Genomic DNA, 25,373 nt, shown 5'->3' with positions numbered 1-25,373 from the left:
TTGGGACCTGGTTTTTCTGGTAAGAATAATTAAAACCTTAGTTAACAAATACAACTTCACCATTAGTGAATGTTAGGAAAATAATAGACTTATTTTGCTATTTTTTATTAAAATATTTATTCAAAGAAGCATCTCTACCTCTTGATGCTACAAATAAAAAAATGCTTTGTTGTCATTCTCCTCTCTCTTTTTCTGTGAGTTATCATAAAATGATAGAAGAAGAGGAGATACCCTCTTTTATTTATTAGTGTATTTTATATATTATAATACATTTTATTTAAAATCAAACCATTAAAAGAAAATTGTATTGATTCAGACTGAAAAAACTTTACACCACCTATTTAAGTATACTTTAAAAATATGAATTTGTATTTAAAAATCATAAATTCACACTTTAATCCATTAAAATGCTATAAATTCACACATTAATCCATTACAGTGCCACTGACATTAGATCAACCTCCATGGGTAATGGCACCAACTAGAAACTGCAGCCACATATGGTGGATGATTCTCTGAAGGTAGGCTGCTTCTCCCCTTTGTTGTCGGTGGAAGACCCAAACTACCTGCAGTAGAAACTGAAAGTTTTTACGTGTATAATCAATCATCATTCAACAAAATTTAAGGTGGAGTGCTTGTTGGCCGTTCTTCCCTAATGGAAGGTAAAACTACCGGAGCTTTGCCAGCAAAATTTGCCTCAGAAGTGTCAGTTTCTCGAATCTTGGAGGGATCCCTCTGTGAGTGTGACATTGCAGACAACACCGCGACATTTTTAAAAAGGGAGGAAGCGGGCGTCCGAGAATAAAGAAAGAGTGTTGCTTGATTGATGTTTCCATTGGCTCTCTCGTCTGTCGGTTGCGCTCTGCTCCGGCAATGCTGAAAACTCTGCGTGGCGGCGGCCACCGCCGTCGGCCTGGCATTGGTGGTGCCCAGCTTTGTGCGGTGTTAGCTACTGTGCTGCTGCTTCTATCGCTTGCCGTTCTCCATAGTCGCCTCGGGTCATTCAGTTTAGGGTTAGGGTTGGGGCCGGCGATACAGATGCCTCCTCTATCCGAACCCCATCAGCGCGGGAAGAATTTTATCTCGCCTGTTGAATCCCGCCGCGACGAAGTTGCCGTCCTCGATCTCCTAGCGGACGAGGAAAACGAGAAAAACGAATCTGCTGTGAGTGACACGGAGGATCTTATTGATGAGTTGGATAACTTGGAGGAAGGTAAGGCTGATGAAGAAGAGCGGGAGGATGACGAATTTGGGAGAGATGAAACTGCGGAGGAAGGCGAGGATGCCAGAAAGAAGAATTCTGGGTATTTCTGGGACCATGTCTCGGGAGTCACCCGTCGGGCATTTGATAAGCAAACTGCGGAGGAAGATCAGTTCGGCTTCAATTCTGATTCCAATTCGGAGGATCGGAGCAGGAGTGGTTTCGCTTCGGATGATCAACCTCTGGATGGGAAGATCAGGGAGAAACTGGATGAAGTGATGGTGGTAGAAGATGCTTTGTTGTTCAAGACAAGGGGCGGTGCGTCTGTTCTGAGGGATGAGTGGGCTCCCTGGTTTGATCAAAAGGGCGTTTTTTTGAGGAAGGCACGGATGTTCAGGTCGGATTTTGAAAGGTTGAATCCCTTGAATAATCCCTTGTTGCAAGATCCTGATATGCCTGGAGTCACTAGCCTCACAAAGGGTGATAGGATCCTGCAGAAAGCAATGTGGAAAGAAATTCGCAGAGTGCCTTTTGGTGGCTCTAAGCTGCAACGAGTGTCATCCAGTAAACACATAAGGAGAGAAGCACTGAGAAAGTTGAATTCTGAAGTTTATAGCCAGACGGATTCGAAAAAACCGATTTACGCTGATGGGCGGAGATGTGGTTACTACCCTGGATTGGATCCTCATTTGTCTTTTTCAGAATTTATGGCTGAATTTTTTAGAACGAAAAAGTGTTTCATGCGAGTTTTCATGGTCTGGAATAGCCCGCCATGGATGTTTGGAGTTAGACATCAGAGAGGACTTGAAAGTGTTCTTCACATCCACCCGGATGCTTGTGTTGTGGTGTTTTCTGAAACCATTGAGCTTGATTTCTTCAATGATTTTGTGAAAGACGGGTATGATCTTTAATCCCGAGTTCCCTGTCATGCTGTGAGAATGTTCAGTACATGCTCTCCTGAGATATCTAACCATTTGCAAGCTCTAATTTTAAATTTTTTTATTACTAATTACTGGTTCCTGATCTGGACTTGTTTCCTTTCTGCTTTCCCAGTTTCAAAATTGCTGTCGTGATGCCCGATCTTGATGAGCTGCTGAAGGATACTCCAGTCCATGTATTTGCATCTGTGTGGCTTAAATGGAGAAAAGTACCCCTTTATTCCATCCACTATAGTGAGCTCATACGCCTTGCTGCTCTATTCAAGTAAGCCTAATTGTTCCAGTTGAGTGACTTTTTTGTGATTCTAGTTAAGGATTTTCGTTTTTCTTTTTCTCTTCCCCCCTGAATGAGTGATAGTTTCTTACGTTTTTTTTTTGTAGGTAATAGAGTATCATTTTGGTGAATCTGTCTTCTATATATTTTTATTTATGTGCACATGTGAGCTCAACGAACATATCTTTTGCAGGTATGGAGGTGTATACCTTGATTCCGATGTCATAGTATTGAATCCATTAAAATCACTTAAAAATTCAATTGCTGTAGAAGATCAGGTGACTAATCGGGCCTCATACAATGGTGCTGTGATGGCATTCAGAAGACACAGGTGATGAAGTATTCTAGAAGAAATATCTGTTTTATTTTAAAAATCTTAAGCAGTTTGGAAGAGATTGATTCATGATTCCAGGTTTCTTGACAACCAGTGACGCCTTGCCATTTTTATCTGTATTATCTGTTTTATTCTAAAAATCTTAAGCAGTTTGGAAGAGATTGATTCATGATTCCAGGTTTCTTGACAACCAGTGACGCCTTGCCATTTTTATCTGTATTATCTGTTTCATCGTTGTAGTCTTAAGCATTGAAAACACATTATCGAGCTACTTCCTCTTTTTTATTTTTTATTTTTTTATTTTATTTTATTTTATGATTTGTACCTTACGAATGTGTTCTGCAGTCCTTTCATACTGGAATGCCTGAGGGAATTTTACTCTACTTATGATGACACACTTTTACATTGGAATGGAGCTGATCTATTAACAAGAGTCAGCAACAGGCTCAGAAAGAGTGACTCTTCCAATGTTCCGCTGGGAGTGGAGATAGAGCCTTCCTTTTCATTCTTTCCTATTAGCCGTCATAATATTACGAGGTAGTCTTCTCTCTTTCTTTGGTTGCTTATTTTATTGCCACTCTGATGAAAACTGTTCATCAAGTAGCGAGACTCTGTTACTTGAAAATATCATTTGTTAGTTCACAAATCATTGGTGCTGTGGAAATTTTTGTTCAAGGTATTGTGGGGAGTCAGGTTTTTCTTTGTGTTGATGCAGAGTCATTCTCCCTTCTCTCTAAGACTGCCCGCCTGCCCGCCTGTAGTTTACCTTTCTTTTTGTGTTTCTTTTCTTTACTCCTCGCATTTACTAAGTTTCCTTACTATGCCTTTTCCTTCAAAGCTCATTAGAGTGCTACCATCTTGATCTTTCACGAGCCTAACAGTTGAGGCCTCTCCCATCCGAATTCTGTTATTTACTTGTGTTCTTCTTTGTTCTTTTACAACCTCTTCCATTGTCAATTCAGATTGACATTGGTACCCATTATTGCTTTCTGTGAGAATTGTTGTTAGCTTTTTGGTGGAAGTGGTAGGTGGTTTATTCGAAGTCAAAGTCATTTTTTAGGTAAACCTAAACTCTATTGGAGACCAATTTGATGGAAAGGTACATCATCAATGAATTCTTGTCAAGCTTTTGTTATGATAAGACTGGTAAAGAACCCATTCAGATTGACATAAAAGTGCCAAGTAATTCTTGAATGTTAGCTATACATTACATGTAAGCAGTACCGCTTGAACTATATACATCATTTTTTGTTTCTTGGATGTGCTCATAGTTTCTCTATTTATGCTTTTCTAATATCAATTTCTTGTTGCAGGTATTTTGCTGCCCCGACTGATGAGGCCAACAGAGCAGAACAAGATGCACTCTATAGAAAGATCTTAGATGAGTCTTTCACATTTCATTTTTGGAACTCCTTAACATATTCTCTTGTGCCGGAACCCGAGAGCCTTGTTGAAAGACTTCTTAACCATCACTGTCTCCGTTGTCTTGATCTGTTATGATTTTAAATTAAGAGTTTACGTTTCTTCAAAGGGCAACAACTTTACAGCCCTGTCAGGAAATAGGCCCAAATGGTCACCATGGATCAGGATAGCAACATCAAAGAAATGTGAGGCTTGAAATTCCTTAACTAGGAAATCTATTTCTTATATTGTGGATGCTTTATGTTAAGGAAAGGGGTTCAGGGTTCACCATCTCATGTGCAAGCCTGTTAGAGTAAAGATGCTGGATAGGTCACTTGGAGATCAGTGCAAATATTTGCTAGGAGAGGCCAAACAAATGGGTAAGAGTCTGTGAATTCAGATGGTACTTCATGATGCTTGAAACTTGGTCAAGGCTCAGAAACCAGAGATCTATCTGATCTTTTTTCTTGTATATTAAGTTCTGTGAGCTGCTGCAATCAAATGTAAAAATAGGTAGCCCCGAAAGTTTGTCCAACTTGTTCAGTGTTTCTCTTACTACTTTTTGCCCAAAAGAAATACTCTCTGTGAAACAATTGACTTTCTGTTTTTTCATCAGAAAGTCGGAATGTATCAATGCAAGATATTCCTGGAATAGTGCAGTTTATCTTTTACCTATTTCTGCTCTTTATTTAAAAAACAAAAAGAAAAACTCTCTGTGGTTGTTTGTTTCCTTATGAGAAATTCAAATATATCAATGAAAATATTCCTGGAAACAGAGACAGCATTTACTATTTATTCCATGGGTTACATTGGACAATTGTAATTTGCTGCTTATTTAAGCTCTTTTACCTTGGCAATGGATCATATCTGCTCCTATTCAATCACCAGGTTCTTTTCACGGGCATGGACCGAGTTAAAACTGATCCAGCACAGGAGAAAAGACATTCATGTGTTCGTTGATTCCAATTTCTAATCAAATACTTAGTTTGATGAACTTTTCTAGCTCAAAGGAAAAAAAGAGAAACACTAAATTTTTTGATTAATTGAGAGATGCAGAGATGATTGTGTAATATCATTCGTTTCAGTTCCTGTTACCTTTCATGGAGTTTCTGTGAACAGAAACAAATGGGCAATAATGGTGAAAAGAAAAGGCCACTGAAATGAAAGAGAAAGCCCTTCCCACCACTCAAGAGGCAGCTGTGGAGCGAGAAAATCCAAGAGTCAGTGGAAACATCGACATCTGCGTCATCTCTCGACCTCTCCTCGACGATAAGAAAATCCATCCACACATCCATCACTCATACTTCCCACACCACAGACGCCTCTCAAAACCTCACCACCCTTCTCTGTCCTTTTTCTCGTGTAGCGAGCCTAACGAGGGAGACTAAAGCGGAAATCAAGTTCGTTAAGCGCCTCTTCTTCTCTCTCCCTCTTGCCCTCATGGCTGCTGCAACATCTTCCACCTCGCTTTCCCTCCTTCCTTCTTCTTCCCGCCAACGGGCGTCCGCCCACGCTGCACCCAGTTGCCTTAATGTGGCCGGGATCCGGTCCCGGGCCCCATTCGCCCGCCGCCTCGGTTTTGCCGGAGTTGCAGCTGACCCACTTGTTGCCCACGTTGCTGCAAGGCTCAGCAATGCCGCGGTTGCTGGAAAGGGTCTGCGAGGGGTTGTGTCCATGGTGAAGAAGAGCGTGGGTGATCTCACGACGGCGGATTTGAAGGGGAAAAAAGTCTTTGTCAGGGCTGATTTGAATGTCCCTCTTGACGACAATCAGAACATTACCGATGATACCAGGATTCGGGCAGCAATCCCTACCATCAAGTACTTGATTAGCAATGGAGCGAAAGTTATTCTCTCTAGCCACTTGGTGAGCTGATGCTGTTGATTCATTCCTTGTTTGCTTTATTGATAGTGTTTTGGTGTCACTGGAGCGATGCATGTCCAATTCTACTGAATGATCACTTCCTGTGATTGCATTTTTTACAGAAGTTCCGTTGAACACTAGCTCTTACGTCCACATGACTTAGTCTTAACAGTTTAAATTGTGTACGCCTTGGAGATTGCTATTAATCTGTAAAGGGCTTCTTTAAATGGTTTCTTTATTGTGTGTCTTGCCGTGGCTGTTTAATTTTCTTTCTCATTTTCTGTAAATTTGAGCTGGACTTCAGCATACCCAGTGAATGAGGTTCTCTTTCAGCTAAGCTGGTCTCACAGTTCTGATTATAATTTTTGCTTCGGAGAGTAACTTTTCTCCCTTGTTATTCTCCTTCCATGCAATATTTAGCTTTCACATTTGAAATTGTGACTCTCTTTCTTTGCGCTCCAGCCTTTTCCTTCTTCTTCCCTTCTATGTTAGATTGCTCTAATTGAAGCAATAATCTTGTAAGATGCAGATCTTAGCTTTTTATGTTTCTGTCTTTGGGAGTAAAAATGCTTTAGCTTTTCATATCTCCTTGTATGCTAATGCACTTAATTTAGCTCATTAATGGTTTTATAACTGAAAGGAAAGTTTCTTTCCTTTTCTGAGCCACGGGTGGAATGGAGATTGCGTTATGATGCTTGTACTCGGTCTGTTTGTTATTTTAAGCATTTTATTTACAGGTTCTTTATTACCTTTCTTACTTTTGCAGGGACGCCCTAAGGGAGTTACCCCTAAATTCAGCTTAAAGCCTCTTGTACCCAGGCTATCTGAACTCCTCGGGATCACAGTATGTTTTATTGAATCTGCTAGACATATCTTCACAATTCAGAATTGTAGGTCTTATATGTATTCAATTATGTATATTCTGTTTGAGTATCAAACAGGTTCAAAAGGCTGATGACTGCATTGGAGAGGAAGTTGAGAAATTAGTGGCTTCCCTTCCAGAGGGTGGAGTACTTCTCTTAGAGAATGTGAGGTTTTACAAAGAAGAAGAGAAGAATGACCCTGAATTTGCAAAGAAGTTAGCATCGCTTGCAGACCTCTATGTCAATGATGCCTTTGGAACTGCTCACAGAGCTCATGCCTCCACAGAGGGAGTGACCAAGTATTTGAAACCTTCTGTTGCTGGATATCTTCTGCAGAAGGTGAATTTGATTGCTTGGCTCATCTCACATGTTTAATTATCTTGTGCCTCTCATGCCTGTAAAAAGTATTGCCTACTGTATGTCATATATTCAGCTGTGTAGCTCTATTTTTTTATCAGGAGCTTGATTACCTTGTTGGAGCTATTGCAAACCCAAAGAGACCATTTGCTGCCATTGTAGGTGGCTCAAAGGTTTCCTCAAAAATTGGTGTGATCGAATCTCTACTAGAGAAGTGTGATATCCTTCTTTTGGGTGGAGGAATGATCTTTACATTCTACAAGGCACAGGGCCTCTCAGTGGGTTCATCTCTGGTGGAGGAAGACAAGCTTGAACTTGCAACATCACTTCTTGAGAAGGCTAAGGCCAAAGGAGTCTCTCTTTTGTTACCCTCTGATGTTATTATAGCTGATAAGTTTGCTCCTGATGCAAACAGCAAGGTTTGTGCTCTTGGATATGAACATCATGAATGAAACTTATAGGAACTTGGATCTCCTCTCTCTCTCTTTCTCTCATACACACACACACATACACTTTCTGCCTGCTTATTTGTTTGGAACAAACATTTGTAAGAAGCATTTCATGTAGAACTTTATGCCAGCATCTTATCTGGTTCTCTACAGGTTGTTCCAGCATCTGCGATCCCTGATGGTTGGATGGGACTTGATATTGGTCCCGACTCTGTGAAGACATTCAATGAGGCCTTGGAAACCACCAAGACCGTCATCTGGAATGGGCCCATGGGAGTGTTTGAGTTTGACAAATTTGCAGTTGGAACTGAGGTATGTCCATGTGAAGCATCTTCTCGAGGTTTCCTTGGGGTTTTGTATCCTCAGTTTGTAAGCAAATGGTTGATTTGCTGTTTAGGAAGTATGATTTGTATATGTTAGATTGATCGGAGATACTGATTAGTTTTGAGTTGTTTTTCATAGAGCTTTCCTGTTGATGAATATACCAATGGGCTAAAAAAGTGTGGACTTCATATTCAATTTTGTTTTTCTATTATTCACCTGCATGGTTTAAAGAATCTTCATATGTTTTCTTTTTTTATTATTTTTTGATATATCTAAGAACATAGCTCTTGGGGCTTTTATTCATGTGTGTCATGTTAAGCTAACAGCGCATTTTAAAGTGTGAACTTCATACTGCGATCTTCTCTACTCCTACTTGACCTGCGCCTTTTCATTAGATAAAAATGTAACTGTTCTACTAGTATAAAGGGTTTTCAGATATTTGAGTTCCCTTTCTAAATCTTTTCAGGATAATTGTCTTCAAGGAGTGAGAGACTTAAATTGTCACCGAAACTAATATCCAAACTGTGCCTTGTTTCCCAGGCAATTGCAAAGAAGCTAGCTGAACTGAGTAAAAGTGGTGTGACAACAATTATAGGAGGTGGAGATTCTGTTGCAGCTGTAGAGAAGGTAGGAGTGGCTGATGTGATGAGCCACATTTCAACAGGTGGTGGGGCTAGCTTGGAGCTTTTGGAAGGTAAGGAGCTTCCAGGAGTTCTTGCACTTGATGAAGCCATCCCAGTTGTAGTTTGAGACAATTCTTTTCTTCTCTACCTTTTTTTGGCTTCTGCAACCGAAGCTAGTGTTACATTTTCTTCATCTGGGTTGTTGTACAATGAGAAATAGAAAATTGTAGAAATAAAAAGAATTGATGGTGTATGGATGTCGGGATCGGTTTCAATAAGAGGGTTTTTTCCCTTCAATTTTGTGTATTCCTCATTTCTGCTTGATCAGTTTCAATATGATATGGAACTTCATTTGTTGTATTGATGGAAACTTGGTCTTTGTTCTGATCATGACCTGGAAAAATCTGGTTAGTTCTTCTGGAGGAAGCTGTGTTCAATGACTGGTGCCCTTGGTCATCAGTCTCCCAAAAGCTGGATAACTGATGACAGGTGAGGCTCATGTAGGAAACTGAAAACTGCATATTCTTGAACAGCAGGTCTGATGCCTGAGTTAAAAGAACTACCTGATCAGTTTTATTTCAAATTTGACGCAGCCTTCAGAAGAGAGCTCTTTTGCAGTAAGAACTTCATAAAAATTTAGGTCTAGTTAAGGTGACCTCTTCCTAAGCTGGGCTCCCTCACTAAAAGGGTTTAAGGTTTAGGGTTTAGGGTTTCTATCAAATTCGATATAGAGGCTGTATCCTAAAATCCAAGACCAATTGAGAGAAAAAAAAAAAAAAAAAGGTTGAATAAATGATATTAAAGCTTGATAGCTTTAATTGGCCTCCTCCAATGGCTACCACTCCAAAGTCAATTAATCAAGCTAGAAACCTATCGTTCATTACAAAAATCAAATCAAACAATGGCTTCCGTTGATTTGTTTACTCAAATCTTTAATTTCCATCAATTTTCCTCCATATTCTATGGCTTTTTCTTTTTCAAAAGCATCTAATATATAAATTAATTTTATTATAAATCTTACAAAAAATTTGAAGCTGTGAGGTTGCACTTGGAAGAAACGACCTTGGCACATAGATTTCACGCAAACAGTCTTCTCCAGATCAACGGCCCTAAAACGAAAACGAATTTGAGCCAAGTGGACGGTCCAGATGAAAAGAATACCGGGAAGCGAATATTCCACTATCTTGTTCTTCCTGTGGGTTACTCTAATGTCTCCACCTGCACATCGCCTTTTCTCCTCATTTCACAGTCTCGAAGCTTCCGAAAGAAAGAGCGAAGTTTTCTCCGCCCGATCGCATTTTTTCCCGGATAAGTAGATCTCGTCCTCAAGCTCCCTTTTTTATTCATTCCTGGCTTCTTTTCAATTGATCGCTGATTTGGGACTTTTTTTTTAACAGTTTTGCTTCAGATTTTGTGTTTGTTCTAGCTATTTCTTTTTTGAGGGGTGATCATGGCGAAGAAGAGCGTTGGTGATCTCAAGGAGGCTGATTTGAAGGGGAAGAGGGTTTTTGTTAGGGTCGATTTGAATGTGCCTTTGGATGACAATCAGAACATTACTGATGATACGAGAGTTAGAGCGGCCGTTCCCACTATCAAGTATCTGATGGGCTATGGCGCTAAAGTTATTCTCAGCAGCCACTTGGTTAGTTTTTTTTTTTTTGGGTTCTCCCTTTTCATTCGATATTACTTGGGTTTGCATTTCTTAGTTTTTGTTTTCATGATCTTGTATGCATTTTCTGTGTTTAGGCTTTCACATAGTGTAACTGTCTGAGCTTTGGTCCTTGTGTTTCTGAGCGACCTGTTTGGTTATTCTGTTCTCCAAGTTGGAAACTTTGTAACGTATGGCCAGAGTTGTTTTTCATTTTTCATGTTGGTTGTTGATCTCGTGGTCGATCCCATTGATAGATTTTCTCCATTTGTTGTTTTATTTATCAGTATGATAGTCTGACCATTTAGTGATTATAGCAGTTATTTTGGTCAATTATTTTGTCCCGTTTATTTAATTTTCTCTTAGATGTTCTACTGCAGTGCTAGCAGATCGTTCAAGTTAGATAATATGATGTCAGATCGTCTTCTCCTTTTTTGCCTTCTGCCTCTTTTTCTTAATGTTAAATTTTAAATTTCTAGTTTGTTTTGTTTTTGCGCTTTTCGTTTTGTCTTTTCTAGGAATTTAGAATTGGTTGTTATGTTTGCATCATCTTTCCTAGGCACATGAGGTCATCAATATGTCACAAGAAACGGAATCATCTATTTCTGTATTTAATCAAAGGAATTCTAATAGTTTTTTTTTTGCATGTGTTGCTATACTCAAATGTATACTCACAATATTACCGAAAAGCAAAGGCTATGTACTCACAGATGAACATAACTGTTCTTCACTAAGAGATAATTTATTGTCCAGTTCTCATCACTTTTGTGCTATGCTCATGTGCATAATTTGTGTATACATCATAGTGAGGTTTTGGTTCCATTCTTAACCAAGTTTTATGAGTCAGAAGTGCAATCGTGTGGCTGTTAATTTTCTCAAGGTCTTCATTAGTGTTTTTGAGGATAGTGAACCTATGGGATGGCTCTTAATCATTGCTGATTTCTATGGAGCAACTTAGTGTTTTATACGGTTCCTATCATGTCTTGTGAGTAACAAGATTGTTAGTGGGACTGTCAGATTTAATTTTGGTGTAATGTTTCATGCTTCTTGTGGCAGTACCATACATCATGAATGGTTGGCAACTTCTTGCATGGAATGTCAGATATTTGCTTCTTGTATCTTTCTAGATACCTCATGAGACAATATTTGAACTTGTAATTTTCTCTTGTATGAATATGAAGGGCCGTCCGAAGGGTGTTACCCCAAAGTACAGCCTGAAGCCTTTGGTGCCTAGGCTATCTGAACTCCTTGGGATAAAGGTATTCCGTTCTCACTATTCAATTTCCCTTATAGCTTGTGTCCTCTTAGTTAATCCAGTGTTCTGGCTGATTGAGTAGGTTGAGATGGCTGATGACTGCATCGGTGAGGGAGTTGAGAAATTGGTTGCTGCTCTTCCAGATGGTGGTGTCCTGCTTCTTGAGAATGTGAGGTTTTACAAGGAAGAGGAGAAGAATGATCCTGAGTTTGCCAAGAAGCTTGCTTCCTTAGCTGACCTTTATGTCAATGATGCTTTTGGCTCTGCCCACAGAGCTCATGCTTCAACTGAGGGAGTTGCCAAATACTTGAAACCTGCTGTTGCTGGATTCCTTATGCAGAAGGTATGGTGGTGTGTTAGTTCTTAATTCCAGTTTCCTGTGAATTATGGTTTGTTCATTATTAATTCCTTTATCTTGTGAATTGTGTGTCAAATGCTACCATTCTACTAACAATGTATTTGATATGTCACAAGGCTTTACCCATGATATTTTGAACCAATGACTCAAGTCATTGACTCCTTGGCCCTGCTCCTGCTGCATGGACTGTAGCTAACCTTGTAGCTGTTTCTCCCGAAATTTGTTACGATTAGGTTATTCTATTATTTATGTTCTTGTCTATGTTGAATTGATCTTTGTCCAGCACTTAATATGTCACTCATTCATTAAGAATCACGAACCATCTCATGGAGTAGTTTATTTTCTCTTGTTGATACTTCAGTAATGTAGTTATAAAACCTAACATTTTTGTTGGTGCTTTTGTCATTCTTCTTCTTCTTCTTCTAATATGGTTGATTGTTTCAAATTATACAATTTCTGATGTCTTTTTACTTTTAGTTATATCTGCATGTCTGGTAAATAAGATATTGTTTCCATTCAACTAGAATCCTGTACTTATAGATATTAGTAAAATCAAACTGCTAGAGAGAATATCTCAGTTTACCTCTAACATTTGTTTTCTTGTTTCAGGAGCTTGATTATCTTGTTGGAGCTGTGTCAAACCCCAAGAGGCCATTTGCCGCCATTGTAGGAGGTTCAAAGGTGTCATCCAAGATCGGTGTGATTGATTCCCTACTAGAAAAGTGTGATATCCTCCTTTTGGGTGGAGGAATGATATTCACTTTCTACAAGGCGCAGGGTTTTTCAGTTGGGTCATCTCTTGTAGAGGAAGACAAACTTGATCTTGCTACTTCACTCCTTGAGAAAGCCAAGGCCAAAGGAGTATCCCTTTTGTTGCCCACAGATGTCGTCATTGCAAACAAGTTTGCAGCTGATGCAGATAGCAAGGTATGTTAATCTCAAAACTAAATTATGAGCCAAGTCTGTTTTGTAGTTCAAAATGAAAGACAAAAATCTTCAAAAACATCCATCTCTACCGTTAGATTCAAGGAAATAACATACCCCCACTGAAGATGCTAATTTTATCTTGGTCAATGTTGCAGACTGTTGCAGCTTCCAGTATCCCCGATGGTTGGATGGGGCTGGACATTGGACCAGACTCCATTAAGACATTCAGTGAATCTTTGGACACCACGAAGACCGTCATCTGGAATGGACCCATGGGAGTGTTCGAGTTCGAAAAGTTTGCTGTGGGAACAGAGGTATCAAGAACTCGATCGTGTAAAAACCTCTGTTTAATCTGTCTAGTAGCTATACAACTTGTATTAACACCGTTTATGACCTATCTCAGGCGATTGCGAAGAAATTGGCTGACCTCAGTGGAAAGGGCGTGGTGACCATCATCGGAGGAGGTGACTCCGTTGCTGCAGTGGAAAAAGCCGGGCTTGCTGATAAGATGAGCCACATCTCAACAGGTGGTGGTGCAAGTCTGGAGCTGTTGGAGGGCAAGCCCCTCCCCGGAGTCCTTGCACTTGATGCTGCTGCTCAGTGAATCAAATTTTGCTTCTCAAGCAGTTTGTAGGAGAGAGAATCATAATCCCTCTAGATAATGCTGTTCTTCCCTCAGCATAATTTTTGTTAAAGAAAGGAAAAAACCCAGTATGAGAGCACTCGTTTTAATAAGCCTAGTCGCCACCCGTCTGCTGAGAGCAGAATTGCTTGGTGAAATGAAACGCTTTTCTCAATGACGAACCATGCTTTGTTGTTTATGTATTGGGATGTCATATTTATGTCAAATCACTCTCTCTCTCTCTCTGTCACTCTTGACTGTTTAGCTTCGTCTCTATTGTTTTACTGACCCCATGTTCCTTCGACTCACTCTGGGTTTGGTCACCGGATCAGTGACTTCTGATTTGAATGTTCATATTTCATTGTGGGATCTGAGTCGTAATGGAAAAACCCTGATTTCATATTTATATTTCCTCGTGAGGTCAATTCGACTCCGATCCAACAACCGTTCCTGTCAATCGTAAATGGTAACGGATATTAATCATTATCTCAACCCCATCTTCCATTGTTGGTGTAATGTCTAAGACAAGTATGTTTCATTTCCTCTCTCTTCAATCTCACGTCTCCACCCACTTTTACAGATATCATCTTCGTAATCTAACCGTCACCTTCAATGGACGCAGTCTGCACTGCACGTTTTCGGCTAATTAATCATTTAATTTAATTCATTAGTTTTAAGAGAGCATAATTGAAAGCAGTCAAATTCCTCGTCCGCTTTCTTCAATAACGACATGGAAAAGAAAATAAAAATCTGTCTGAAAAGAAAATACACAAGTATTCCTTCGACTCGAAGTCGAAGCTCCTCTCTGTGAGTCTTCCTCTCCTCCTCTGGATCTTCCTTCCTCTGCTTCGGATCTTCTGACTGTTAATCGTTGTCATCTGATCGGAGCAATTCGATATTCTATGGCCGCGGGCCTTCTTTACACTCGACTTTTGTAGAGATTGGACGGTACGCTTGTGCTTTTGTTTTTTTTTTTTCGGTTTTCTTTCTGATGCAAATTTGTGCAGCTTTAGTAAACGTGCTTGAGCTTCTCCATTTTCTTTATCTAGATTTAGTAAAGGTGCCTTTAGATGAAGAATAGTTACTGAGTTTGAAGGAATGTGGGCAGAAGTGAGTGATGTTGTGATTTTTTATGTTGTGGTGGTTGATTTGATTTAGTTGTTACATAATGTGGTTGCGGATTTCTCGAGTGAGATGTTTGGTACGAATTTTCGGTAAGTTGGAGAGTTCCGGGAGGTTTTGGTTAATTCCTCCTGGAAGATAGATTTTTATAGTTTCCTTACTGAAAGTTTTAACAATTTTGCGAGCTTTGTGGTGGTATGTTGGTGAAACTAAGTGTGATTGTTGAAATAGTTGCTATTGGAATGTGTGACAGCGTAATGCTGTCGACGAATCGACTTCTAGACATTTCTGGAAGTGGTGAAAAGAAAGTTCAGTGGACAAGGTAAAGGAGTCATCTTGATTTAGGGAGTCAATACTTATTTTTCTGGCGCAGCAAAAAGAATTTTAAACTCTCGAACTCTCCCTTGTATAAAGTTGGAGTGGATGACATCAAAGGAGTTATCTTGATTTTGGTAGTCGTGCACTTTTGCTCATCTAGAAATTAAGTTTCTGCTTAAACTATAAGTTGTACGGATTAGAGTTGCCCCGTCGTAGAGGTTCCCAGATATAGTGGGCTGGCCTATATATGCCACACCTCATGTACAGTCTGACGTTGTCCAGTTAGATAACTATATAGTTCAGGAAGATAACTTCATATTTTCTCGTTGAACAGTTACTGATGGCTTTGAGTTGATAATTTGATAATCTATGTACTCCAACAGACAATGTTGGTGGATGAAAAGACAAATTGTTCAAACTATTTTCTTTCATGTTAGCCTCTCAGCTTCTGAAGATCCCAGTTCAGCTGAAATGCTTCTTATCTGAATCCTGCTTACGTATTCTTAGCTTTTTCTTTTATGTATTTCCAGAGTTTCAAGATTTGACTCATGGCAAAGTTGAGGCAGCATATTTCTAGCCGAGAGACATCTCCAAGGTCTGTGAGATCTGGGGGTTGGGAAGCCACAGCTAGATGGTCCGAGTATCTGAATCCAGAAGCTTCGTCTCCGTCAACATCATTGAGCTGGAAAGCCATTGGTCAAGATGCATTAGCAAACTCACCCACATTCCAAAAAGCTTTCCACATTGAATCAGTGGTGCAGCTTGCTGAAGTAGCAGAGGGTTTATTAACTAAAATGTATAGGTTGAATCAAATATTGGACTATCCAGATCCTGTTTCTCATGTGTTTTCAGAAACCTTTTGGAAAGCAGGCATTGTTCCTAATTGTCCTCGGATTGCTGTATTACTTGCGAAGAAATTCCCTGAGCATCCCAGTAAATTGCAGCTTGAACGAGTAAGATGTAGTCATTGAGTGAGTATTGATAATTTATCGTCTACAGGGTGCACAGTCTGACTTGTGATACAAAAAACTTCCTTGCAGGTAGATAAATTTGCGCTCGATGCTTTGCATGAGAATGCGGAAGGCTATTTACAAAGCATAGAGACATGGGTAACGGTATGTGATAACTGTTGGATTAACGATGGTAGTCATGTTTCAAAAGAGATTACGTCATGTATTTCATAGTGTATTATATGTTTTGAAATAAAATAAAAATGATTTATTGAGAGCAAGCATAGTTAAGTATGAAAGTTTTATGTATTGATCACTAAATTTGTTTTTGTTCTATTAGTTACTCATTGATCTGATGGCATTCCGGGAACAAGCTTTGCGGCTCATCTTGGATTTGAGCAGTACAGTGATTACTTTACTGGTGTGTTACTCAATTACCCTACTCATATTGAATTTTCTTTATCAAGTTGTATGTGTGAAAGTTCCATATATTTGTCACTTGGGCAGATAGATAATCTTTGAGGATGTGTTATTTAACCATGTCTAATGAGATGGCATGCTTTTTTGCAGCCCCATCAAAATTCATTAATTCTTCATGCTTTTATGGATCTGTTTTGTTCTTTTGTCCGTGTAAACCTCTTCTCTGAAAAGGTTAATTTCTTATCCTCATCTTACATCTCTTATATTTTGTACATACATATATTATGTAATTAAAATTTCACCATGAAATTTTAAAATTCAGTTCATTCTCTTTCCTTATATATTTGGATTATTTTTAATCTGTTGCTTTCTTTACAGATACCGAGGAAAATGTTGCTGCAAATGTATAACCTTTTGCATATTCTATCAAGAAATGGTCGGGACTGTGAGTCTTATCATCGGTACGAAAACAATTTGCCCTTGCTGAGATGTTACTTTTTCTCATAATTTTTACTTTCTTTTATTTGTCTCATGGAGGTGAGTTTCCTTTTTGTTAGTTCAAGTTTACTTTTGTTAATATCTAATAGATTTGATGAAATTGTTATTTAGGGAGACCCTAATTTTTCATTGTATGCACTTTTAAAATAAATAAGAAGATCTATGGGAATGAAGGTGATTGAATTTATATAAACAAGCAGAGATGAAGTAAAAAAGAATGTGAGAGAGAAGTGTGTGGAAACTTGCACAGTATTTTTGTTAAAAAAGGTGAATTTTATTGTAGAGTAAATTAGGAAGAAATTGTGGTATCAATCTGTGCATGTTGTTGCATAGAATCCCATTTAATATTAAATTCATCAGAAAGGTGGAGAAGCTGAAGGAGGATTTATATACTTGAACCCACATTATTTTGGAGAAGGCTCTGATGGTAGCAATGCGTAACTAATGTGGTGTGTTGCTTACTTCTCTATCTTGCTTGGCAGGCTGGTTCAGTTTGTGGACTCCTATGATCCACCTATTAAAGGTTTGCAAGAAGACCTTAACTTTGTGAGCCCTCGAATAGGAGAGGTCATGTGTTCTGCCACTGTGTGATAAACTCTCTCACTTGAACCTCATGGACTGTCCTGTGTTGATTTAATTATTGATAGATTTTCTGATTCATTTCCAGGTTTTGGAGGCTGTGGGTCCCACTATTTTTCTTTCTGTTGATACTAAGAAGCTCAGGAATGAGGGTTTCCTAAGTCCCTTTCATCCTCGATACCCTGACATACTAACAAATTCTGCCCATCCAATGGCAAGTGTTCTAACCATTACTCAGAAAATGTTTCTTATACTAGTGACTTCTGTACTTTGTCTTTTTTAAATTTTTTGCTCTACCATACATTTACATTGCTGTGAACCTTGTACTGTAGTGCTTAACCAGTGATTTTGATGTCTGCGTATTGAACTCCCTTCCTGCAGAGAGCTCAAGATTTAGCAAATGTAACCTCATACCGTGAGTGGGTTCTTTTGGGGTATCTTGTTTGTCCAGATGAACTACTTCGTATCACTAGCATTGATATTTCAATGGTAATTCCCTGAGGTCTTTAGTTTGACTTGAAATGACTAATGTAAATATTTTATTTGAAGACTACTTGTACCTTGGTTGCCTAGCTTTGTGTGGTATGTGGTTTCAGGTCGTGCTCAAGGAAAACCTGATTCTTCCCTTATTCAGAGATGAGGTTAGTACTTGTGATATAGTCTTTGAACGTGTCCCGTTCAAATGTAGTGAGCATTAATTCTTTTTACCTTGCAGTACATGCTGGTGCATGAGGATTATCAATTATATGTTTTACCAAGGATATTAGAATCGAAGAAGATGGCAAAGTCTGGACGTGCCAGGCAGAAGGAAGCGGATCTGGAGTACAATGTGGCTAAACAAGTAGAGAAAATGATAAGGTATCCAGTTTCCATGCTTACAGAGCAGAGACTGTTGGAACAAGTCAAGTTTCTTTTTACCATTTGCTTTTTCATTTTTCATGATTTTTTTCTCTTTTTATCATCTCTGTGTCTTTTAAATGAATAATATTTTATATACCCGTTATTTTTATGAAATATTTTATTTCTAATGCTGGCATATCTTTATTGTTAGAAATGATAATGTGATTTACTGAAGATCTTGTCTTGTGTTTAAATCTAACTTTGGATTTGATAATCGTTTCAGCCCTGGTGATAGAGGAACGGATATACAGAATGTATTCTTTACTTAATACTAGTCTCAGTAGATAACTTAGACAGTATGCTTTTCAAAGAAAAACTTAGCAACACCTTTTCAGATTTTTTATGTAAATTAAATTTGGACAATTCTATTTGGATCCAGCTCAATCATACGATAAATCTTTAGATTTAAAAAATTGAACGTCTCATTAGTCTCATCTGCAAGATCAGCCTACCTTATTGTAGGGGTGAAATTGTGTCAATTCTTGAATAGTACAATTGAATAGGATGAAAAATTCCACTAAAGCATCAAATTTTTCACGGTATTATTGATGCTTTCATGACTACATTTCAGGGGAACTTTGATAGGTTTTATACTGTATAAGGGAAATCTTAGCAAGTCTTGAGGACTTGTCACTTGTTAGTAATCTTTTGAAGATTTTAAGGCTTAAAGAATCCTATTTTTTCTAATGGATTCTCTCAAACACCGATTATCAGTATCCTTCAATGTTGAAGAACTCTATTTTCTTCTAATAACTGGTAAAGTTCCATTGATATCAAGTCCTAAATGAGAGGATTTGTTAATTACTAGTAGTAAAATTAGCAGGGCATATTGCCGTTGGAGCTTTAGACATGACCATATTTTTTACAATCATTGATAAAATTTATGTTGCACTTTAATAGCTGAAAATTTGAGCTTTGCTCTGAATGGTTGAAAAATGCAGTGAAGTTCATGACCAAGCATTACTCTCTTGTGATGCCATACATCGAGAAAGGCGTATACTGCTGAAGCAGGAGATTGGAAGAATGGTTCTATTTTTTTCTGATCAACCAAGTTTACTTGCTCCCAATATTCAGGTTGCTTGTCATTTTACATCTGTATGCTTACATTTAAAATTTGTTGTTACATGGTTGTTGGGGCAATATGTTGACATGCGATTAGCTTTCTGGAACTATATTCCGTCTTTCTTTCAGATGGTGTTTTCTGCATTGGCTTTAGCTCAGTATGAGATTACATGGTATTTCCAACATGTTGGGGTTGTCACATCAAAGTCAAAAGCTGTTCGGGTGTTGCCTGTTGATATAGTAAGACCAACTACTGTAGTCTATCAGTAATATTGCCTTCCTCACATTTATATTTTTTTATAGTATTCTGATGAAAATTTTGACACAGCTAGGATGGTTTTGCTTGTAGGATGCAACAGATCCAACCATTGGATTCTTATTAGATGGGATTGACCGTCTTTGTTGTTTGGTTCGCAAATACATTGCAGGTTAGACAGAGTATGTTGTCAACCAATATGTTAATGCACTAGCATTCTTGTTTGGAGTCGTTTTTACTTTTTGATGTTTTTGCTATGCATTCAAAGCCATGTTTAATTTCTTATTTTCTCCTAAGACGTATGTATTTTTTATTTTCTCCTGAGTTATTGCGCATTTCACCTTGCAAACAGAAATTACTGTATTACCTTGATAAATTATTTGAAGAAAACAATTTTTTTTTTTGAAATGAAGTAAGAAAGAAAGAAAACAAATTTTGAATGAGCACACTGGACCAGTAAATGATAATTCATATTTTCATGCAGCTGTAAGAGGTTATGCATTATCATACTTATCATCATGTGCTGGAAGGATCAGATTTTTACTTGGTACGCCTGGAATGGTGGCTCTTGATCTAGATGCAACACTGAAAGACCTTTTCCAGCAAATTGTTCATTGTCTTGAAAACATACCTAAGCCCCAGGGTGATAGCATTTCTGCAGTCACATATGACTTATCTGTAAGAATTACATACATGTTTATCATTTTGATGCTCTTGACTTAATTTCATAGATGCCACATTGTTCTGGGTAGTGAAATTGGCTGTGGTTCTATTTGTAGGATTTAAGGAGAGACTGGTTATCGATATTAATGATTGTCACCTCCTCCCGTTCATCAATAAATATCAGACATTTGGAGAAGGCAACAGTATCTACAGGAAAGGAAGGCTTATTGTCAGAAGGAAATGGTGCTTATAACTGGTCCAGGTGCTTGTTCCTCTTGGCTCTTTTATCATTTGGGAAGTTTCTTGTAGCAATATATAAATTTGACTGTTCCAACATTTATCATAATTAGAGACTCTTGTTTGGAAGCATCTTGTTGCAAGACAGTATTTTGACAATAAGCATCAAATTTTTGTGCTAAAGTATTATATTAGTATATTATAATTACTGAAAATATTATTTTATTGTAATGATAGTATATTTTTGTTGTTGTAGCTTTAACCTGTCCGATTGTCTAATTTTTTAATTTTTTTACGCTCACTGTTGGGCATGGACTGCAGATGCGTCGATGAGCTTGAAAATCGGCTATTGAAGCATGGGAGTCTCAGAAAGTTGTATTTCTATCACCATCATCTTACAACAGTAAGTTGTACTAAAGTGGTGTTGCTCCTTTTTTCTTCTTCGTCAATTTTAGAAGCATCGTTTACCTTGCAATTCTAACTTGAAATTCAAAACTTCAAAATTAGGTATTCAGGAACACCATGTTTGGTCCAGAAGGACGTCCACAGCATTGTTGTGCTTGGCTTGGTGTAGCTAGTAGTTTTCCAGAGTGTGCCTCTCCAATTCTTCCAGACGAGGTTCTCCTGATCTTTCTTTCCCTTTCTTTATGTAGTTTCTAATTTTTCAGGTCATTTTGCATTTTTGGTTAATAATTATGGCAGATTATTAACACTAGATGTAAGTCTGTTATTGAATAATATCATCAAGAGTGATGAAACTGGTGTTATTAACTGAAAGGGAGTGCTGAACTGAAGGGTTTCCTTGTTTTTTCTGGTTGCAGGTGAATAAAATTGGTCGAGATGCTATTCTATATGTGGAATCACTCATTGATTCCATCATTGGAGGATTAGAAGGACTAATTAATATTCTGGATTCTGAAGGGGGATTTGGCTCTCTTGACATGCAGGTTTGATTGTTCCCCTTGTTACTGATTGACCAATTGGTTTCACTCGCTGTTAAACTCATTGCGCCAAATGTTTCAGCTTCTTCCAGAGCAAGCAGCATTTCGTTTGAATCAGGCAACACGAATCTCAACTCCTGGAAAATCACCCAGAGGAGTTTCTGGTTTCTTGCTGCCTGGCCATGAGAGCTCCCCTGAAAATAGTAATTCGCTTAAGATGTAAGTCTAATCAGTTATTAAATGCTACATGGCCTAAACGAGTAAATGAAGTCATTTCTTTTTTTATTTAAAGACAGTCCTATGAAAAATATCAAAAGTAAAAGATTGAGAATCACCGAATTATTTTGTGAATAACAGGTTAGAGGCTGCTATGCAGAGGTTGACCAATTTATGCTCTGTTCTGAATGATATGGAACCTATATGTGTGCTGAACCATGTCTTTGTTCTGAGAGAGGTACATTACCTTTTAAATTCTGTTTGCTCCTTTTATTCAATGCTTAAATTCTGTTTGACGTCAAACAATCACATGCTTGTTCCTTTTTCACATCTTCCGAATCAGCAGAAGAAAGATCTTCAAACATTGGTTGTGGGTTTAATAAAATCCATTTTATCCAAAGAAGAAAATTGTCTGAGTTTATATCAATGTCCATAATTTGGAGGTTTCTTCCCTCCTAAGAATTGGCTCCTGTCATATATCTCTCTGCTTGAGTGTGACTTCCTTTTGAGGATTTCGGTGGTCTTCTATACTTCCTTCTTTGAGTCAAACTCTCCTCTTGGCAAACATAATCATCTATGTTTTTAAATTATAATTACCAACATATTTTATATCTTTTCCATCCATCGGTGGTAACTCCATTCTAACAATTACAGTCCATTCCCTGCAGTATATGAGGGACTGCATCCTTGGAAACTTCAAGAGGAGACTCCTTGCAATCCTAAAAACTGATAATGATCTCCAGAGGCCGTCTGCTCTGGAATTGTTAATCAGAAGACATGTCGCCATTGTCCATCTAGCTGAGCAGCACATAAGCATGGACCTCACGCACGGAATTCGAGAAGTCTTGCTAGCTGAGACATTCTCTGGCCCCATTTCTTCTCTTCACTCATTTCAAAAACCAGCTGAGCAGAATACTGGATCTGCCATTGAAGTAGTCTGCAGCTGGTACATTGATAACATTGTTAAAGATGCTTCTGGAGCTGGTATCCTCTTTGCTCCTGCCCACAAATGTTTCAGGAGTGCAAGACCTGTTGGTGGTTATTTTGCAGAATCAGTCACTGATGTGAGAGAAATGAAAGCCTTTGCCCGTATTTTTGGTCATTATGGTGTGGATAAGCTTGATAGGATGATGAGAGAGCACACTGCTGCACTGTTGAACTGCATAGATACCGCACTAAGGTCAAACCGTGAGGCACTTGAGGCAGTTGCTTCAACATTGAATTCTGGTGATAGGGTGGAGAGAGAGTCTAGCTTAAAGCAGATTTTGGATTTGGAAACCATTGTTGGGTTCTGTATTCAGGCAGGTCAGGCACTAGATTTTGGACATATTTTGGCTGAGGCAGCAGGGGTTGTTTTGGAAGAAAATGCTCCACTCATATTCTCTTTGCTAGATGGAGTGGCTAAGCATGTTCCAGATGAAATACCTGAGAGGGAGGAAATTAGGAAGTTGAAGAAGATGGCAAGCTGTGTTGGGGTGGTTGGGGAGCATGACACGGAGTGGGTACGGTCGATTCTTGCAGATATAGGTGGAGCAAATGATGGATCATGGAGCTTGCTTTCATACTTATGTGCTGCATTTATGATTTCAAATATCTGGAATACAGCTGCTTTCAATGTTGAAACAGGTGGCTTCAACAATAACATCCATTGCTTGGCCAGGTATTCAAACTGCTTTTGTAATGGGCCTACATCTTGCTTTGGCGTGTAGTTCTTTAAAGATATTGAATAATGTGGGAGCTACTGCATGCAGTAGTTTATATTGCATTACAATAAGTCTATTGGATTAGTTTTAAATGATATTTTACAGTAAAACACAATGTTTATTCCAAAATTATTTGGCTAATAAACATTCTCTTGCTATTGCATGCTTTGTGATAATTTCACAGAGGCTTATGAATTGTGATGCATTAGGTACTAACAAAATCTCCCTGAGCTGCTCATTTAGTTAGATTTGTTGGGTCCCTTATTGAGGAAATTTGGTTTCCACTGCTGCCATACCCCCTTGTTTTCTGACATGCTCTAGCAGCTTACTGATTCGCAAACATAAAAGATTGGGTAAATTCTTTGAAGATTGTTAAGCGCAGCCTTGACTGGGGCATTTGGAAGGGGTAAATAGATCTTTTAAGGGAGGATCTTGACATCATCAACTTGCATGATTGGAGACTATGGGGAGTTTTGTGACTGATTGTTGGTTTTGAGGACAAATGAGGTCCATTTCTGGACTTCCTCACATATATATTGACACAAGCTAAATTGATGATAGTTTTTAGGGCAACATGGTCATGCATTAGATTACTTGGTCCACTTGTGGAGAGTGACTCCTTGTGTAGCAAATTGGCATAAAGGAAATATCCCCCATAATAACATATTTCCAGAATTAAAGATTCTATGTTTCTGCTTGATGTAGCTTGGACTTGTAATCCATAGGAAGCCAACCGCTTTGCTGAATCCTAGGCAGGAAATAAAGACTACTTCTCAGGAAGTTGTTCTTTATCCAGTGTAGGTATTTGGAAGTCGGATGCCTACATTTTGTATTTTCCCTCATACATGCCTGATCATCGTGCAATTTTTCTGTATTGATATATATATATGTGAAACACTGGTAGAGTAAGATATGTTATTGTAGCTTCATCTCAGGGTTTTCCTTTTTCATCTCTTCCTTAATCATATTGAGGTAACAGACCCTCTCACAATGACTGAACTCTTTTTGTGCAGATGCATAAATGCGGTTATAGCAGGGAGTGAGTTTGTTAGGTTGGAAAGAGAAGAAAGACAGAGACAAACTCTTTCAAATGGCCGTGCAGGTGAAGTATTAGAGCCTGAAGTAAAGAACAGGGCACTGATCGAAGCTAACATAAAGTCTGCTATGCAACTATATGTGAAGTGCTCAGCTGGAATTATCCTTGATTCATGGAATGAGAGTAGCAGGTATTATATCAATCTTCAATTAATGTGAAAAATATAACACTACTAATATGATTCCTATTAATCGATTGCATTTATAATTCAGGTTAGTTTTCATCATCAACACAAAGACATAATAAACAGTTGAATTTAATGTAGATAAGAGACTGCTCCGCTCCATGCTTCAAACATAACCAGCTTTGAACTGCATAGAAAAGTCATTTCTTACAAATCATCTTATGGAAGCTGTTGACTTTGCAGATTACATCTCGTGCCAAAGCTCATCTTCCTGGACCAGCTCTGTGAACTCTCTCCCTACCTCCCCAGAAGTACCCTAGAACTCCATATTCCTTGCAGCATTATCCGTTCTTTATATCGCCAATATTATGGGAGTTTTCCATCCACATCTCTTGCATTACTGAACCCATCAACCAGACAATCTCCTGCAATCTCTCTGACACATGCATCATCTCCCGTAATCCGACAAAACCGTGGTGATTCAACACCCTCGTCAAATACTTTTGATTCAGGTCTCTTCAAGGCTTCAGCACATAGCCAAGAGCAGCTGTATGAACCAGAGGGTGGAATTCTACGCATTGGTGACAAACACAGAAACACTCGTCGATCTGGGCCGTTAGAGTATAGTACCAACCGAAAAGTGAAGTTTGTGGAAGGGTCTAATTCTGGAAGCACAGGACCCAGTCCATTACCGAGGTTTGCAGTTTCCAGATCCGGTCCTTTACTTTACAAATAGAGCCTAAACAGTTAATAGTACCGGCCTTACTAGATGTCCAGTTGATTCGGAGACTTTAAACTCTGGACGTTTGAACTATTTTAAAGTGATTACATGTTCAAGCAGCTTATTCAGA

General features: G+C 38.6%; 4 protein-coding genes across 5 annotated transcripts; all 4 read left to right on the top strand.

Moving 5' to 3' along the window:
• Positions 1-540: 540 nt before the first annotated feature.
• LOC137953600 (uncharacterized protein At4g19900-like) lies at positions 541-4,823 on the top strand. Its single transcript, XM_068801038.1, has 5 exons — positions 541-2,099; positions 2,255-2,404; positions 2,607-2,744; positions 3,093-3,284; positions 4,061-4,823. Exons 1-5 carry the CDS (start codon positions 874-876, stop codon positions 4,245-4,247), a joined length of 1,893 nt encoding a protein of 630 aa, XP_068657139.1. The 5' UTR covers positions 541-873; the 3' UTR covers positions 4,248-4,823.
• Positions 4,824-5,363: 540 nt separating this feature from the next.
• On the top strand, positions 5,364-8,924 carry LOC137953059 (phosphoglycerate kinase 3, cytosolic-like). The gene is made up of 6 exons (XM_068800255.1): positions 5,364-6,014; positions 6,778-6,855; positions 6,953-7,213; positions 7,333-7,650; positions 7,834-7,992; positions 8,545-8,924. Exons 1-6 carry the CDS (start codon positions 5,589-5,591, stop codon positions 8,752-8,754), a joined length of 1,452 nt encoding a protein of 483 aa, XP_068656356.1. The 5' UTR covers positions 5,364-5,588; the 3' UTR covers positions 8,755-8,924.
• Positions 8,925-9,855: 931 nt separating this feature from the next.
• LOC137953076 (phosphoglycerate kinase, cytosolic) lies at positions 9,856-13,687 on the top strand. Of its 2 annotated transcripts, none has more exons than XM_068800284.1 (7): positions 9,856-9,939; positions 10,036-10,269; positions 11,457-11,534; positions 11,613-11,873; positions 12,498-12,815; positions 12,971-13,129; positions 13,219-13,687. In XM_068800284.1, the coding sequence occupies exons 2-7, from the start codon at positions 10,078-10,080 to the stop codon at positions 13,417-13,419; spliced, it is 1,209 nt and encodes a 402-aa protein (XP_068656385.1). In that variant the 5' UTR covers positions 9,856-9,939; positions 10,036-10,077; the 3' UTR covers positions 13,420-13,687. The 2 variants fall into 2 exon arrangements, with proteins under 2 accessions (XP_068656385.1, XP_068656383.1); XM_068800282.1 differs by having other exon boundaries at positions 10,025-10,269.
• Positions 13,688-14,154: 467 nt separating this feature from the next.
• LOC137953073 (probable protein NAP1) lies at positions 14,155-25,367 on the top strand. The gene is made up of 24 exons (XM_068800276.1): positions 14,155-14,385; positions 15,408-15,830; positions 15,918-15,992; positions 16,168-16,248; positions 16,398-16,478; positions 16,626-16,708; positions 17,228-17,312; positions 17,413-17,538; positions 17,706-17,813; positions 17,921-17,965; positions 18,040-18,182; positions 19,166-19,298; positions 19,416-19,526; positions 19,636-19,714; positions 20,027-20,220; positions 20,322-20,467; positions 20,764-20,845; positions 20,950-21,060; positions 21,264-21,389; positions 21,466-21,602; positions 21,741-21,837; positions 22,268-23,259; positions 24,316-24,528; positions 24,766-25,367. The coding sequence occupies exons 2-24, from the start codon at positions 15,426-15,428 to the stop codon at positions 25,256-25,258; spliced, it is 4,146 nt and encodes a 1,381-aa protein (XP_068656377.1). The 5' UTR covers positions 14,155-14,385; positions 15,408-15,425; the 3' UTR covers positions 25,259-25,367.
• Positions 25,368-25,373: the final 6 nt, after the last annotated feature.

Source organism: Aristolochia californica, unplaced genomic scaffold (genome assembly GCF_029961685.1).
Source record: "Aristolochia californica isolate CCGP_79_NKW_82.1479 unplaced genomic scaffold, dmAriCali1.0.hap1 SCAF_16, whole genome shotgun sequence".
Taxonomy (NCBI): Eukaryota; Viridiplantae; Streptophyta; class Magnoliopsida; order Piperales; family Aristolochiaceae; genus Aristolochia; species Aristolochia californica.
Note: the sequence above shows the minus strand (reverse complement) of the source record. Positions and strands in the feature narration are given on the sequence as shown.